The 18477-nt window shown below is 45.5% G+C and overlaps 1 protein-coding gene across 3 annotated transcripts in view; it reads left to right on the top strand.

The window, feature by feature from the left end:
- MYLK2 (myosin light chain kinase 2) overlaps nt 1–18477 on the top strand; it is a 62654-nt gene that overhangs the window by 11612 nt on the left and 32565 nt on the right. For 2 of the 3 annotated variants that reach the window (XM_077253069.1, XM_077253070.1), the window contains exon 2: nt 322–596. In XM_077253069.1, the coding sequence (XP_077109184.1) occupies nt 448–596 (149 nt within the window). In that variant the 5' untranslated portion in view covers nt 322–447. The remainder of the gene's footprint in view (nt 1–321; nt 597–18477) is intronic. The other variant, XM_077253072.1, reaches the window with a different exon arrangement.

The raw sequence follows: 18477 nt of genomic DNA, 5'->3' as shown, positions 1-18477 counted from the left end.
TTAACCTAAAATACTGTACAAAGCAAATGTGTCATCTTTAAGTTTAGGCCTTTTAGAGATCCTTTCAACTTCAACTTGCTTACCTTATCACAACAGCTATTTTGACCAGGGGTGCCCAAACTTTTACTTGCCACTGTATGTTGATGTAGAAGCTTTTGGATGCGTGCAGGAAGGCTAGATAGGCCACAGATGCTCCTGACTTTTTCTCATCCTTGTCCTTTAGTTTGCATGGCATCTGCTTGCTACTCCTATATGTAGTAGCTGCATATAAACAAATCATATACCTATGCATACCCTACAACTTGCACATGGTTCTTTCAGGAGGCAGAATTAAGCTTGTGACAACTCTGCACAATACTCTAATCCACCAGAACAGCTGAGGATCAGAGAGGGTCTCTGGGGGTGTCCTCGGACACAGGCAAAGCAAATAAGTAGCCAAAAGCTGTGATGGATGTCAAAATTCCAGGACAGAGTCCAGAGCCCGCACCATCCGAAGATTCACCTGAACTTTGTATGGATCCATCTTCAAGTTTTCTACAGGATGAAGAGGAGACGAGTAAAGAAAATAATGTACACCCCACCGAAGAAGAAGACAGGTAATATTTTAGATGGTAATACTGAGAGTGATCTGTGTCACAGGGTAGTCATGGATATGGGCCAATGCCTCCCAACTATTTAGTTTTTATAGAATTTTCTCATGAAATAGGCATCAAGAAGTGTGTGTTTCTCTGGATCAGAGGCAGAGCTTAAAATGTACCAAATATGTAAGATATGTGGCCAATAAAAAGTCATCAGCCATTTATAGCAATAAGACCTCGGCCATAACCCTATTACCTTAATGGTCAGTCTACACCTTACTTGTTTAGTTCTAGCCTAGAGTTGCAAGAAAAAGTAAGTGAACCCTGTGAAATTCCAAATACAGTATATGGAAAAAGTAGAGAGACACCCGTCTTTAAGGGAATCTGTCAGTAAGATCAACCCTCCTAAGCCGTCTATATGAGCATGTAGGTCATTAAATGTTGAATCAAGTGGTACCTTTATATCTGCTCTCTAATGTCTTATTCCACAAAAATCCATGTTTTTCTTAATATGTAAATGAGTTGTTAAGAACTATGGCCAGGACATTGATCTCCCTGAGAATCTGCCTGTCTCATTACAAAGACAGCTACAGCTGCAGTTCTCTCACAGTGCTTCAGTTGTAATCTCCGAGGCTGTGAGAAGACAACTACAAATGTGCATGTTGTGTTTGCAATTAGACAAGGTTCAGCTTTGCTGTGCTGTGTTGGATATAATCAGGCACAGCTCTGCCAGCACTATAAGGCTATGTTTCCACGTGCCCGACTACATCAGGATTTGCTGCGGATTGGACGCTGGGTACAGCCGTAGGGTCCAATCCGCAGCTTCCAGATGTTACAGCATAGTGGAGGGGATTTTAGGAAATCCCATGTCCACTATGTGCGCACTGCCACATCCGGCGGCCCTGTGTTTCCGGACATGCGGTGCATCTTTACCGACTGCAGCATGTCTATTTATCTTGCAGAGATGCTCCGTCTCCGCAAGACAAATAACACAGTCTATGTATACGATGCAGTGATTCCGCATGTGTTCAATGAACACATCCGGAATCACTGCAGGTACAACAGTGGACAGCGCTTTGGGCGGAGCGGGGTATCCTCTGTGTCCAAAGCGCTGCCAATACGCCCCGTGCAAACATAGCCTTAGAGGACAAGGGCTGCTTCAAATGTTTTTTAATGAGACAAGGTTCAGCTCTGTATTCAGAGGTGTAGCTAGGATTTTGGTTCAGGAGGGGCAAAACTTCTGAGTGGGCCCCTAACCAGGTAGCCCTAATTACAACTATGGTGGCACAACCTAAGGCTATTCAAACGAACAAAGGAAACAATAGACCTCCGCACTGCTGTTTTTTTAGGCTAGACTCTGTTATTTGTATCACCCTTTATCAGTGAGCCGATATTATATCCTTTTTATACAACGGGGTGCGACTTGCGAAGTAATACATAACAGTCCGTGAAAAGATAAAAAAGTGCACTTACCCGTGTATGTAAAAAGTCACAACTTTATTCGGACAACATTACAATAACAGCCAGGGAGAGTGTAGAAAAAATGCGGACAACGATCGTTTCGTGCCTCAGCACTTCAACGGGTCCAACAACCCATTGAAGTGCTGAGGCACGAAACGATCGTTGTCCGCATTTTTTCTACACTCTCCCTGGCTGTTATTGTAATGTTGTCCGAATAAAGTTGTGACTTTTTACATACACGGGTAAGTGCACTTTTTTATCTTTTCACGGACAACCTAAGGCTATGTTTCCACGTGGCGTACCGGCAGCAATTTGAACGCAGCGGATTCCCGCTCCGTCCAAAGTGCTGCCGCCTTTTGTACGCATGATGATTCCGCATGTGTTCATTGAAGACGTGGAATCACCGCATCCTATCCATAGAACAGTCACAAAGACTGCAAAGACTGAGCATCTCCGCAAGCTAAATAGACATGCTGCGGTCTATAAAGGCGCGCCGCATGTGTGTAAACGCAGGTTTGCCACCTGCGTCTTTGTACGCATAGTGGATATGGGATTTCATAGAATCCCTTCTACTATGCCGTAACATCTGGACGATGCGGATTGGACGCTGCGGCTGTACGCAGCTTCCAATCCACAGCAAATACGCCACGTGGAAACATACCCTAAGGCAGTGGGTATGAGCCCTTAGGGCAGTGTTCCCCAACTCCGGTCCCCAAAGAGCCACCAACAGGTCATGTTTTCAGGATTTCCTTAGTATTGCACAGGTGATGGAATTATTGCCTGTGCAGGTGATGTAATTATCACCTGTGCAATACTAAGGAAATACTGAAAACATGACCTGTTGGTGGCTCTTGAGGACCGGAGTTGGGGAACACTGCCCTAAGGGCTCAAACCCATATGCGAGAAAAAAAATGTTCCAGAATCTGGACCGAAAAAACGGACGCGTGTCATGCGAGTACAATGTGATTTTCACACCTAGCATCTGATTTACATCCGAGTGCATTGCGATTGCTATCTGATTACAATGCGGTTTTAACATGAGCTTTTACATACAGCAGTTCTTTCATTTACACATCATGATGGTACCCCTGAAAATAATGTGACAAAAGGGACATGTTAAATCAAGGTGTGTCCACTAACAAGCATCACAGGTGTCTACAATCTTGGAATCAGTGAGTGGGCCTGTATATAAGGCTACAGATACTCACTGTGCTGTTTGGTGACATTGTGTGTATCACACTCAACATGGACCAGAGGAAGCGAAGGAAAGAGTTGTATCAGGAGATTAGAAAGAAAATTATAGATAAACATGTTAAAGGTAAAAGTTATAAGATCATCTCCAAGCAGCTTGATGTTCCTGTTACTACAGGTGCACATATTCAGAAATTTAAGATCCATGGGACTGTAGCCAACCTCCCTGGATGTGGCCACAGGAGGAAAATTTATGACAAATCAAAAGAGATGGATAATACAAATGGTAACAAAAGAGCCCAGAAAAACTTCTAAACCGATTAAAGGTGAACTTCAAGCTCAAGGGATATCAGTATCAGATCACTCAATCAGTCATTGTATGAGCCAAAGTGGACTTCATGGGAGACGACCAAGGAGGATGACATTGTTGAAAAAAAAAACATAAAATAGCCAGACTGAAATTTGTTAAACTACATGTTGACAAGCCACAAAGCTTCTGGGAGAATGTCCTATGGATAGATGGGACAAAAATTGAACTTTTTGGCAAGGCACATCAGCTCTATGTTCACATACGGAAAAATTAAGGATATCAAGAATAGAACACTGTCCCTACTGTGAAACATGGAGGAGGCTCTGTTATGTTCTGGGGCTGCTTTGCTGCATCTGGCACAGGGTGTCTAGAATCTGTGCAGGGTACAATGAAATCTCAAGACTATCAAGGGATTCTAGAGAAAAATCTGCCCACTGTCAGAAAGCTTGGTCTCAGTTGCAGGTCATGGGTCTTGCAACAGGGTAATGACCCAAAACACACAGCTAAAAACACCCAAGAATGGCTAAGAGGAAACCATTTGACTATTCTGAAGTGGCCTTTTATGAGCCCTGACCTAAATCCTATTGAGCATCTTTGGAAAGAGCTGAAATATGCCATCTGGAAAAGGCAACCTTCAAACACGAGACAACTGGAGCAGTTTACTCTTGAGTGGGCTAAAATACATGTCGAGAGGTGCAGAATAGTGAAGAACGAGTATACTCTTTGCTGGGTTTTCCGGAGCACGCTCGGGTGATCTCCGATTATTTGTTAGTGCTCAGAGATTTAGTTTTCGTTGCCACAGCTGCATGATTTACGGCTACTAGACAGGCTGAATACATATGAGGAATGCCTATTTGTTAGGGAATTCCAACATGTATTCAGGCTGTCCAGCAGCCATAAATCATGCAGCTGAGGTAAAGAAAACTAAATCTCCGAGCACTAACAAATACTCGGAGATCACCCGAACGTGCTCGGGAAAACCCGAGCAAGCAGTATACTCGCTCATCACTAGTGCAGAAGTCTCATTGACAGTTACAGGAATCGTTTATTGTTATTATATATTTTTATAGCGCCATTTATTCCATGGTGCTTTACATGTGAACGGGGCAAATATAGACAAATAGACACGTACAATAAACATGAGTAAAACAAGGCACACACAAGTACAGGAGGAGAGAGGACCCTGCCCGCAAGGGCTCAGTCTACAAAGGATGGGTGAGGATACAATAGGAGAGGGTAGAGTTGGTCATGCGGCAGTTCAACAGACAGGATCGCTGCAGGTTGTAGGCTTGTCGGAAGAGGTGGGTCTTCAGGTTCCATTTGAAGGTTTCTGTGGTAGGCGAGAGCCTGATGTGTTGGGGTAGAGATTTCCATAGTATAGGGGAAGCACGGGAGAGTTCTTGGATGAGGTTGTGGGAGGAAGAGATGAGAGAGGAGAAGGAGATCATGAGAGGATAGAAGGTTATGTGTAGGTAGGTACCGGGTGACCATGTATGGAGGAGACAGGTTGTGAATGGCTTTATATGTCATTGTTAGTGTTTTGAACTGTAGCCTCTGGGCAATAGGAAGCCAGTGAAGGGCCTGGCAGAGAGGAGAGGCTGGGGAATAACAGAGAGCCAGGTGGATTAGTCAAGCAGCAGAGTTTAGGATGGATTGGAGTTGTGCTAGAGGGGAGGCCGGAGAGTAGGTTGCAGTGGTCGAGGTGGGAGATGATAAGGGTATGCACTAGTGTTTTTGTGGTTTCATGGTCAAGGAATGCACGGATCTGGGAAAGGTTTTTAGTTTGAATTGGCAGGAGGAGGCAAGGGCTTGGATATGTAGCTTGAAAGAGAGGGCAGAGTCAAGGATCACCCTGAGGCACCGAGCGTGCGGGACTGGGGAAAGTGAGCAGCCATTGACATTGATGGATAGGTCTGGTGGAGGAGTAGAGAGTGGTGGCAGAAAGATGATGAATTCTGTTTTGCCCATGTTCGTTTTTAGAAAGTGAGCAGAAAAGAAAGATGAAATAGCAGACAGACATTGTGGGATTTTGGTCAGTAAGGAAGTGAGGTCAGGTCCAGATAGATAGATCTGTGTGTCATCAGCGTAGAGATGATGTTGCGAACCGTGGGATTCTATGAGCTGTCCCAGGCTGAAGGTGTAGATGGAGAAGAGTAGGGGTCCTATAACTGAGCCTTGGGGGACACCGACAGACAGGGGGCGAGATGAGGAGGTGGTTTGGGAGAGGGAGACACTGAATGTCCAGTCTGTTAGATATGATGAGATCCAGGATAGGGTCAAATCTGTCATGCCAAGAGATGACAGAATCTGTAACAGGAGGGAATGGTCCACAGTGTCGAAGGAAGAAGACAGGTCCAGGAGGAGGAGGACAGAATAGTGTCGCTTGTGGAGCACCCCCGTGGGTAGTGGGGTACTTGGTACCGGGTCCTTCGGTTCTCAGGGGGATGTCACGGTGGCTGACCCGGTCCGTGGCCCTCGGGACGTCCGTTGTAAAAGGGAAAGGTCTTTAAAGGGATATGTTCGTGACGCCACCTGTGGTATTCGGTGAGAGTGACCGACGCTGCTTTAAGGGGTCCGCTGGGGTGATGTTATGGCAGCTAGATGGTGTACCTTCCCACAGGTGAAGTATGTCCCCAGGGCTTCCCAGTGTGTAGGTGGTGGATGGTGAGAGGCGCAGTGAAGAAGGAGGACACAAGGTTGCAGTCTCTTTACCTTTTACTGAAGGCTTCAGCATACACAGTCCAGAGCACCAGACCACAGGGCAGGCAGAGTCCGGCCGGTTTGGAGGCAAGTCCAGACTCCCCTTATCCAGGTGGAAATCAGTAGCCTTCCACTAGGGCCTTGGTGTTGAAGTACCTTATTGCTAAGCCTCTCATAAGGTCCTCAAAGATGTTGTAGATGTTATCGATGCTATCTCTCTCTCTGTCCCCCAGATGGATAGGACAAACCCATATGACCAGTGGCTTGAGGCTTTTTACAGGGACTCTATCATGCCCCGGCCTCTCGTGGGTGCCACCTTGCCTCTTGGGTATGGGGCGGATCAGTAACTTGCAATTAGCTGTCCTGCCGGTCTCTGGAGCAAGGCATAAAGGACTGTTGCTCCCTCAGTGTTCCAGCTACCAGGATCCTGTGCCTCCGAAGGAGGCAGCCTGTGCAGGGCAGAACTTCTGGTATCCACTCCTTTGCTATGACTTCTTCACCCTCTCTACAATACAGTTCTCTTTTTGCGTCCTTTCTTAGGAAGTGCCGCACTTTGGGCAGGCGTAGTTCCGTGACCCTCTGTCTAGGCCTCTGACAGGCTTCCACCCGTCAGGGACCAACTACCGGAGCAAAGCTCAGCCAGCAACTGCCTAACTTCCTCTCCAGGCCACCAGTTTTACCTAAGTGTGAACAGTGCCCTAATAAATAGGAGCATAGCTCCCCCTGGTGGACTGGAGTATGAAATGTGTTGTATGCTTGTGGTACCTGGTAATGAGATCTCCTTTATTGACTCCAAACGTAACATCACTCCCTCTACAGGAGAATTATATTACTGCAACGACCAGGACCCTGGGGCGCTGCACTTGCTCTTGGCGGTTAGTCGGTCGTTGGTCACTTTAGTTAGGGCAGTTTCAGTTGAGTGATGTGGTCGGAAGCCAGATTGTAACCGGTCAAAGAGGGAGCAGGAGGAGCGGTGGGAGGACAGTTCAAGATGGACATGCTGTTCCAGTAGTTTTGAGGCATAAGGGAGAAGAGATATTGGGCGATAGCTGGACACGGGATGGGTCGAGGGAGGGTTTTTTGAGGATAGGTGTGATTGATGCATGTGGGAAGGATGAAGGGAAGACACCGATTGTGAGTGAGAGGTTGAAGAGTTGTGTTAGGATTTGGGATAAAGACTTTGGCGAGGTTAAGGATGAGGTGGGACAGGAGGGGGTCAAGCGTGCAAGTGATGAGATGTTATCTTGACAGAAGGGTGGAGAGCTGATCATCTGTCATGGTGGAAAAGCTGGCTTTGGAAGAACAGGGCTGAGCAGTCAAGAGGAGGGGCATTGGGGCTGCGGGCCAAATCTTTGTCTGATATTATTGATCTTCTGCTTAAAGAAAGAGGCAAAGTCTTCAACAGAATTGAGAGGAGGGGGAGGAGGTGCTAGGGGACGGAGTAGAGAATTTAAAGTGTTGAAGAGCTGTTTAGAGTTGTGGGTTGTGAGTCAGGGAGGATATGAGAGATGAGAAGTAGGTTTGTTTTGCGGTAGTAAGAGTGGACTTGAAGCTGGTGAGGGACTGCTTGTATGCGATAAAGTGCTCAGCAGAATGAGATCTCTTCCATCTCCGCTCAGCGACCCTGGAAGCCCGTCTCAGTTCTTTGGTCAGGCTGGACAGCCAGGGCTGTCTGTTGATTGCACGAGTTTTGCTATGTGTGAGGGGGGCCTTGACTACTGCAACCTCCTACTCTCTGGCCTCCCCTCTAGCACTCTGGCACCACTCCAATCCATCCTAAACTCTGCTGCCCGACTAATCCACCATCTCCCCGTTATTCCCCAGCCTCTCCTCTCTGCCAGGCCCTTTATTGGCTTCCTATTGCCCAGAGGCTACAGTTCAAAACTTAGTGTATCCTCACCCATCCCCTGTAGACTGTGAGCCCTCGCGGGCAGCGTCCTCTTTCCTCGTGTACTTGTGTGTGCCTTGTTTTACTCATGTTTATTGTAATTGTCAATATTTGCCCCATTCACATGTAAAGCGCCATGGAATAAATGGTGCTGTAAAAATGTATAATAATAATTTGCCACAGAACACCAGCATTAGCAAATTTGCCACTGGCGCCCTGTGCTCTTCACAGATGAAAGCAGGTTCACACTGAGCACATGTGACAGATATGACAAAGTCTAGAAACGCCGTGGAGAGTGATCTGCTGCCTGCAACATCCTTCACCATGATCGGTTTGGCAGTGGGTCAGTAATGCTGTGGGGTGGCATTTCTTTGGAGGGCCGCACAGCCCTCCATGTGCTCGCCAGAGGTAGCCTGACTGCCATTAGGTCCGAGATGGGATTCTCAGACCCCTTGTGAGACCATATGCTGGTGCGGTTGGCCCTGGATTCCTCCTAATGCAGGACAATGCCAGACCTCATGTGGCTGGAGTGTGTCAGCAGTTCCTGCAATATGAAGGCATGGAAGCTATGGACTGGCACGCCTGTTCCCCAGACCTGAATCCGATTGAACACATCTGGGACATCATGTCTCACACCATCCACCAACGTCACATTGCATCACAGACTGTCCAGGAGTTGGCGGATGCTTTAGTCCAGGTCTGGGAGGAGATCCCTCAGGACGCCATCTGCCGCCTCATCAGGAGCATGCCCAGACATTGTAGGGAGGTCATACAGGCACATGGAGGAAACACACACACTACTGAGCATCATTTCCTTGTCTTGAGGCATTTCCACTGAAGGTCAGCCTGTAATTAAATTGTCCACTTTGATTTTGAGTATCATTCCAAATCCAGACCTCCATGGGATATTAATTTTGATTTACATTGCTAATTTTTATGTTTTATTGTTCTCAACACATTGCAGTATGTAATGAATAAAGAATTTGCAACTGAAACATTTAATTCAGTGATATCTAGGATGTGGTATTTTAGTGTTCCCTTCATTTTTTTTGAGCAGTGTAGTATAATGCACTCCATATAGGCCTCCATATAGTATAATGCACTCCCCATAAGCCACAATATATAGTAAAATACACTCCCCATAGGCCTCCATATAGTATAAGGCACTCCTCCTAGAACTCCACATAGTATAATGTACTCCTCATAAGCCTCCATATAGTATAATGCACTCCTATATACCTCTATATAATATAATGCACTCCCTAAATGTCTCTCTATAGTATAATGCATTCCCCATAGGCAGTCATATATAGTATAATGCACGTTCCATAGGCCTTCATATGGTATAATTCACTCACCATAGGTTTCTATAAAATGTAATGAACTCATCATAGGCATCCATATAGTATAATGTACTCCTCATAGGCCTCAATATAGTATAATGCACTCACCATAGGCCTCTATACAGTGTAATGCACTCACCATAGGCCTCTATACACTATAATGCACTCTTCATAGTCATTCATATAGTATTATGCACTCCCCATAAGCTCCTATATAGTATTATGCACTCCCCAAAGGTCTCTATATAGTATAATGCACTCCCTATAGACCTCCATACAGTATAATGCACTCCCCAAAGGCTTCCATACAGTATAATGCACTCCTCAGAGGCATCCATATAGTATAATGCACTCCCCAAAGGCCTTTATATAGTACTAGATTGTGGCCCGATTCTAACGCATCGGGTATTCTAGAATATGCATGTTCCCGTAGTATATGGACAATGATGATTCCAGAATTCGCGGCAGACTGTGCCCGTCGCTGATTGGTCGAGGCAACCTTTATGACATCATCGTCGCCATGGCAACCATTCTGACATCTACGCCGATACTGTGCCCGTCACTGATTGGTCGAGGCGAATTCGCGGCAGACTGTGCCCGTCGCTGATTGGTCGAGGCAACCTTTATGACATCATCGTCGCCATGCTGTGCCTGTCGCTGATTGGTCGAGGCGCGGGATTTCAAGGACAGACAGACAGAAAAACCCTTAGACAATTATATATATAGATCATGGACTCCCTATAGGCCTCTATACAGTATAACACACTCCCCATAGGCCTCTATACCATATAATGCAATCTCCATAGTCTTTCATATAGTATATTACACTCTCCATAGGCATCTATATAGTATAATGCACTCCCTATAGGCCACCATGTAGTATAATGCAGTCACTACAGGCCATCATATAGTATAATGCACTCCCCCGTAGGCATCCATATAGTATAATGCATTCTCATAGGCCTCCATATAGTATAATGCACTCTCTGCAGGCCTCCATATAGTATAATCCACTGCCCATAGGCCGCCATACAGTATAATTCACTTCCCATAGTCCTTCATACAGTATATTGCACTCCCCATAGTCATCTATATAGGATAATGCACTCCCCATAGACCTCCATATAGAATAATGCACTCCCCATAGGCCTTCATATAGTATCATGGACTCCCTATAGGCCTCTATACAGTATAACATACTCCCCATAGGCCTCCATACCGTATAATGCAATCTCCATAGTCTTTCATATAGTATATTACACTCTCCATAGGCATCTATATAGTATAATTCACTCTCCATAGGCCTCAATATAGTATCATACACTACCCATGGGCTTCTGTACAGTATAATTCACTCCCCATAGGCCTCCATACAGTATATTGCACCCCATATAGGCCTGTATATAGTATCATGCACTCCCCATAGGCCTCCATGCAGTCTAATGAACTCCCATAGGCCTCTACACCATGTTCCAAATTGTTATGCAAATTACATTTTGCTCAGATTTTCCTAAATGGTCGGTGCAAATGACAGTCAGTCTAATAAAAGTCATCACCCGTTAGAGTATACATCGAATTTTATTGAAGATACCTCCCAATGATAAAAGTATAATCTCCAAAATGAATAAAAACTCAAACTGCACTGTTCCAAATTATTAGGCACAGTAGAATTTCTAAACATTTGATATGTTTTAAAGAACTGAAAATGCTCATTTGAATTTGCAGCATTAGGAGGTCACATTCACTGAACAAAAAAGCTATTTAACTCCAAAACATCCTAACAGGCCAAGTTACATGTTAACATAGGAACCCTTCTTTGATATCACCTTCACAATTCTTGCATCCATTGAACTTGTGAGTTTATGGAGAGTTTCTGCTTGTATTTCTTTGCATGAAGTCAGAATAGCCTCCCAGAGCTGCTGTTTTGATGTGAACTGCCTCCCACCCTCATAGATCTTTTGCTTGATGATACTCCAAAGGTTCTCTATAGGGTTGAGGTCAGGGGAAGATGGTGGCCACACCATGAGTTTATCTCCTTTTATGCCCATAGCAGCCAATGACTCAGAGGTATTATTTGCAGCATGAGATGGTGCATTGTCATGCATGAAGATGATTTTGCTCCTGAAGGCACGTTTCTGCTTTTTATACCATGGAAGAAAGTTGTCAGTCAGAAACTCTATATACATTGCAGAGGTCATTTTCACACCTTCTGGAACCTTAAAGGGCCCTACCAGCTGGTTCCCCATGATTTCGGCCCAAAACATGACTACTCCACCTCCTTGCTGACGTCGCAGCCTTGTTGGGACATGGTGGCCATCCACTATCCCATCCATCTGGACCATCAAGGGTTGCTCGACACTCATCAGTAAACAAGACTGTTTGCAAATTAGTCTTCATATATGTCTGGGCCCACTGCAACCATTTCTGCTTGTGAACACTGTTTAGGGATGGCCGAATAGTAGGTTTATGCACCACAGCAAGCCTTTGAAGGATCCTACACCTTGAGGTTCGAGGGACTCCAGAGGCACCAGCAACTTCAAATAACTGTTTGCTGCTCTGTAATGGTATTTTGGCAGCTGGCTCTCTTAATCCAATGAATTTGTCTGGCAGAAACCTTCCTCATTATGACTTTATCTGCATGAACTCTGTCTGTGCTCTGTTTCAGTCACAAATCTCTTCACAGTATGATGATCACTCTTAAGTTTTCGTGAAATATCTGATGTTTTCATGCCGTCCAAGGCATTGCACTATTTCACGCTTTTCAGCAGCAGAGAGATCCTTTTTATTTCCCATATTGCTTGAAACCTGTGGCCTGCTTAATTATGTGGAACATCATTTTTAAGTAGTTTTCCTTTAATTAGAATCACCTGGAAAACTAATTATTACATGTGTTTAAGATTGATTTCAGGGATCCATTGAGCCCTGAGACACAATACCATCCATGAGTTTATTTGAAAAACAAAACAATTAAATCTTTATGACACTTAAATCCAGTTTGCTTAATAATTTGGAACACAGTGTATATAGTATAATGCACTCCCCATAGGAAACCATATATTGTATAATAGGCCATAGGCCTCCATACAGTATAGTGAACTTCCCATAGGTCTCTATATAGTATAATGCACTACCCATAAACAGCCATATATAGTATAATAGGCCATAGGCCTCAATATAGTATAATTCACTCCCCATATCCCTCTATACAGTGTAATGCACTCACCGTAGGCATCCATAAAGTTTAATGTACTCCCCATAGGCCTCCATGAAAAATAATGCACTTCCCCATAGGCCTCAATATAGTATAATGCACTCACCATAGGCCTCCATACAGTATAATGCACTTCTCATAGTCCTTCATAAAGTATTATGCCCTCATCATAGGCCTCTATATAGTAAAATGCACTCCCCATAGGCCTTCACATAGCATCATACACTCCCCATAGGCCTCTATATAGTATAATGCACTCCCCAAACATTTCTGTATAGTATAATGCACTCCCCATAGGCAGCCATATATAGTGTAATGCACTCTCCATAGGCCTCCTTATAGTATAATTCACTCCCATATGCCTCTATACAGTGTAATGCACTCACCATAGGCATCCATATAGTATAATGTACTCCCCATATGCCTCCATGAAATATAATGCACTCCCCATAGGCCTCAATATAGTATAATGCATTCACCATAGGCCTCCATACAGTATAATGCACTCCCCATAGGCCTCCATATAATATAATGCACTGCCCTTAGTCATCTATATAGTATAATGCACTCCCCATAGGCCTATATATAGTATCATACACTCCCCATAGGCCTCCAAGCGGTATTATGCACTCTATGTAGGCCTGTATATAGTATCATGCACTTCCCATAGGCCTCATTATAGTATAATTAACTCACCATAGGGCTCCATACAGTGTGATGCACTCCTCGTAGTCCTTTTTATATTATTATGCACTCCCTATAGGCCTCTATGCAGTATAAAGCACATATAGCAAAGAGTTTGTATGTTCTCTCCGTGTTTGCGTGGGTTTCCTCCGGGCACTCCGGTTTCCTCCCACATTCCAAAGACATACTGATAGGGAATTTAGATTGTGAGCCCCATCGGGGACAGCGATGATAATGTGTGCAAACTGTAAAGCGCTGCGTAATATGTTAGCGCTATATAAAAATAAAGATTATTATTATATAGTATCATACACTCCCCTTAGGCTCCTATACAGTATAATGCACTCCCCATAGACTGCCATACAGTATAATAAACTCCCCATAGGCATGTATTATTATTATTATTATTTATTGTTATAGCGCCATTTATTCCATGGCGCTTTACAAGTGAGGAGGGGTATACATAATAAAAACAAGTACAATAATCTTGAACAATACAAGTCATAACTGGTACAGTAGGAGAGAGGACCCTGCCCGCGAAGGCTCACAATCTACAAGGGATGGGTGAGGATACAGTAGGTGAGGGTAGAGCTGGGCATGCAGCGGTTTGGTCGATCGGTGGTTACTGCAGGTTGTAGGCTTGTCGGAAGAGGTGGGTCTTCAGATTCTTTTTGAAGGTTTCGATGGTGGGCGAGAGTCTGATGTGTTGTGGTAGAGGGTTCCAGAGTAGGGGTGATACGCGAGAGAAATCTTGTATACGATTGTGGGAAGAGGAGATAAGAGGGGAGTAGAGAAGGAGATCTTGTGAGGATCGGAGGTTGCGTGTAGGAAAGTACCGGGAGATGAGGTCACAGATGTAAGGAGGAGACAGGTTGTGGATGGCTTTGTACGTCATGGTTAGGGTTTTGTACTGGAGTCTCTGGGCAATGGGGAGCCAGTGAAGGGATTGACAGAGGGGAGAGGCCGGAGAATAGCGGGGGGACAGGTGGATTAGTCGGGCAGCAGAGTTTAGAATAGATTGGAGGGGTGTGAGAGTGTTTGAGAGGAGGCCACAGAGCAGGAGGTTGCAGTAGTCAAGGCAAGAGATGATGAGGGCATGGACTAGGGTTTTTGCAGATTCTTGGTTGAGGAATGAACGGATTCGTGCAATATTTTTTGAGTTGAAGTCGGCAGGAAGTGGAAAGGGCTTGGATATGCGGTTTGAAGGAGAGATCAGCGTCAAGGATAACCCCGAGGCAGCGAGCTTGTGGGACTGGGGAGAGTGGGCAGCCATTTACTGTAATGGATAGGTTCGTTGGGGGGGTCAAGTGAGATGGGGGAAAGATGATGAATTCTGTTTTGTCCATGTTAAGTTTCAGAAATTTAGCGGAGAAGAAGGATGAAATAGTGGACAGACATTGAGGGATTCTGGTTAGTAGGGAGGTGATATCTGGTCCAGAGATGTAGATCTGTGTGTCATCAGCATAGAGGTGATACTGAAAGCCATGAGATTCTATGAGCTGTCCCAGGCCAAAGGTGTAAATGGAGAAGAGCAGGGGCCCAAGGACTGAACCTTGTGGGACTCAGACAGAGAGGGGGCGAGGTGAGGAGGTGGTGTGTGAGTGGGAGACGCTGAATGTCCGGTCTGTTAGGTATGATGAGATCCAGGATAGGGCCAAGTCTGTGATGCCAAGGGATGAGAGGGTCTGTAATAATAGGGAATGGTCCACTGTGTCAAAGGCAGCCGACAGGTCGAGGAGGAGAACAGAGTAGTGTCGCTTGCTCTTGGCGGTTAAGAGGTCATTGGTGACCTTAGTTAGCGCAGTTTCAGTGGAATGGTGTGACCGGAAGCCAGATTGTAAGCGGTCAAAGAGGGAGCAAGAAGAGAGATGGGAGGACAGTTCAAGGTAGACGTGTTGTTCCAGTAGTTTTGAGGCATAGGGAAGAAGTGATATAGGGCGATAGCTAGATACAGAGGATGGGTCAAGAGAGGGCTTTTTGAGGATAGGTGTGATGGAGGCATGTTTAAAGCTTGAGGGGAAAACACCAGTTGTTAGTGATAGGTTAAAGAGATGGGTTAGGGTTGGGATGAAGATTGTGGTGAGGTTTGGGATGAGGTGGGATGGGAGCGGGTCAAGTGCACAGGTGGTGAGATGCGATCTTGAGAGTAGAGTGGCGAGTTGATCTTCTGTAATGGTGGAGAAGTTGGTTTTGGAGGTGGAGGGTAGGGAAGTTGGGAGGAAGGGCTCTGGGGCTTGTTGACCAAAACTGTCTCTGATGTTATCAATCTTCTGCTTGAAGAATGAGGCAAAGTCTTCAGCAGAGATAAGTGAGGAGGGAGGAGGTGCTGGGGGACGGAGGAGAGAATTGAAGGTGTTGAATAACTGTTTAGGGTTGTGAGACAGGGAGGATATGAGAGATGAGAAGTAGGTGTGTTTAGCTGTGGCGAGTGCGGTCTTGAAAGTAGTGAGGGACTGTTTGAATGCGATTAAGTGGTCGTTGGAGTGGGATCTTTTCCATCTGCGCTCAGCAGCCCTGGAAGCTCGCCTCAGTTCTTTGGTCAGGCTGGTGTGCCAGGGCTGTCTGTTGATTTTGCAAGCTTTGGTATGTGTAAGTGGGGCAGCAGATTCCAAAGCTACAGCTATTGTGGTGTTATATAGAGCGGCAGCGTCATCCGCATTGTGTATGGAACTTATGTCTGTGAGAGGGAGGGGGGATTCAGAGAATGAATGTAGGTCAAGATGTTTAAGATTTCTGCGAGGGTGTGAAAGTTTGTGGGGTGGGGACTCTAGACATGGAGTGGAGAGAGATGAGAATGTGAGAAGGTTGTGGTCAGAGAGAGGAAGAGGTGAGTTAGAGAGGTTAGATAGGGAGCAGAGGCGGGTGAAGATGAGGTCCAGTGTGTGACCATCTTTGTGAGTGGCTGCAGAAGACCATTGAGTGAGGCCGAAGGAGGAAGAGAGAGATAGAAGTTTAGTGGCAGCTGAGAGGGAAGTGTCAATGGGGATGTTGAAATCGCCCATGATGATAGTGGGGATGTCTGCAGAAAGGAAATTAAGTAGCCAGGTGGTGAAGTGGTCAAAGAAGATGGTGGCTGGCCCTGGGGGGTGGTAAATGACAGCCAGTTGGAGGTTGGAGGGGGAGTAGATGCGCACAGAGTGCACCTCAAAGGAAGGGAGGGTAACAGAGGGTGGCAGTGGGATTGGGGTGAAGGAGCAGTTATCTGACAGGAGAAAACCAACTCCTCCACCATGCTTGCTGCTGGGGCGGGGTGTGTGAGAAAGGTGGAAGCCACCGTAAGAGAGTGCAGCAGGAGAGGCTGTGTCAGAAGGGGTGAGCCAGGTTTCGGTGATGGCGAGGAAGGAAAGTTTGGTAGTAACAAAAAGATCATGGATGTAGGAAAGCTTGTTACAGACAGAGCGAGCGTTCCACAGAGCTCCTGTTAGTGGGACTGGCGAAGCGGGGGCTGGGCGAATGGGTATAAGGTTAGAGAGGTTACGGAAGTTTGTGATGGAGCGTGGATGGGAGGTAGAAATGACTATGGGAATGTGGTGAGGAGGACCAGGATTTGGAGAGATATCACCAGCAGTGAGAAGGAGCAGAGATAGTGTTAGCAGGTGGGAGCAGGAGAGAGCGTGAGGGGGCTGCCTGTGCTTTGAGACAGAGGATTGTATGTTAAGGAACAGTTCTGAGGAGGAGGTGAGATGGATGGGGAGGATTGAAGAGGAGATGAACAGTTCCTTACTTGGTGTGGGGATTGGGGGAGGTAGCAGAAAGTGAAAGATTATAGGGGTAAAAGTGACAACAAACAGAAACATTGCTTACAGTGACTGGCCAGTTCCCTTCAGGTTCAATTCAGGTTTTAATTCTAATGTAATCCACACTCTTAGAACACACTTCTAGAAATCACACTGCAGACTGAAGTCCTGCAGACTTGTGCTATGCAATATATGGAAAACTAAGTGCGTTCAGGTGTGGAGCAGAGAGGAGTGGTCTCTGCTCATCTTGGTCAGAGAATTAAGGGTGGACCAGATGCATACAATCAAGGCTAAGTAAACAAGGTCATAAATATCACAGAGTAAGTTGGGGGTTAGCTGAAAGGCATACCATCACAATGCTAGGAGCAGAGGAAAGTCTATGCGCAAAGCTGGGTGATGTACTATGTGCACTTCACAGACAGACAGCAGGAGAGCTGGGTGGACTGGGTGGGTGAACATACCATCACAATGCTAGGAGCAGAGGAAAGTCTATGCGCAAAGCTGGGTGATGTACTATGTGCACTTCACAGACAGACAGCAGGAGAGCTGGGTGGACTGGGTGAACATACCATCACAATGCTAGGAGCAGAGGAAAGTATATGTATAATGTATATATACATGTACATGTATATAGTATAATGCACTCTCCATATAGTATAATTCACTCCGCATATGCCTCTATACAGTGTAATGCACTACTACTAATAATAATAATTTCATTTCTGTAGCGCCAACATATTCTGCAGCACTTTACATTTTAGAGGGGAGTTGTACAGACAATAGACATTACAGAATAACAATAAACACATAGATCAACAGATACCAAAAGGAATTAGGGCCCTGCTCACAAGCTTACAATCTATGAGGAAATAGACCACCAAAGGTGGATGGTAACATTACATTTGCTTTCGTTGTTCAGACCAGCCATAATGTAGGAAATTGGGTGTTCATGTAATGTTGAATGAACCGGTTATCAGCCAGAATATGTAACAGTACAGACACAGAGGGCTATTAAATGCATAAAGCGTATGAGAACATGATACGAGGAACCTGTTTATGGTAAAAAATATTCAATGGGCCACAGAGGGATAGTTAGGTTAATGCGTTGAGACGGTAGGCCAGTCTGAAGAAATGCAGTTTTAGTGCATGCTTAAAACTGTGCATATTGGGGATTAGTCAAATTAACCTGGGTAGTGCATTCCAAAATATTGGCGCAGCACGTGAAAAGTCTTGGGAGACGGAAGTGGGAGGTTCTGATTATTGAGGATGTTAACCTCAGGTCATTAGCAGAACGGAGGGCACGGGTAGGGTTGTAGACTGAGATGAGGGAGGAGATGTAGTGTGGTGCTGAGCCGTGGAGTGCTTTGTGGGTGA

This window comes from Ranitomeya variabilis, chromosome 4, assembly GCF_051348905.1.
Source record: "Ranitomeya variabilis isolate aRanVar5 chromosome 4, aRanVar5.hap1, whole genome shotgun sequence".
In the NCBI taxonomy this organism is placed as follows: domain Eukaryota; kingdom Metazoa; phylum Chordata; class Amphibia; order Anura; family Dendrobatidae; genus Ranitomeya; species Ranitomeya variabilis.
This window is presented reverse-complemented; position numbering and strand designations above follow the sequence as displayed.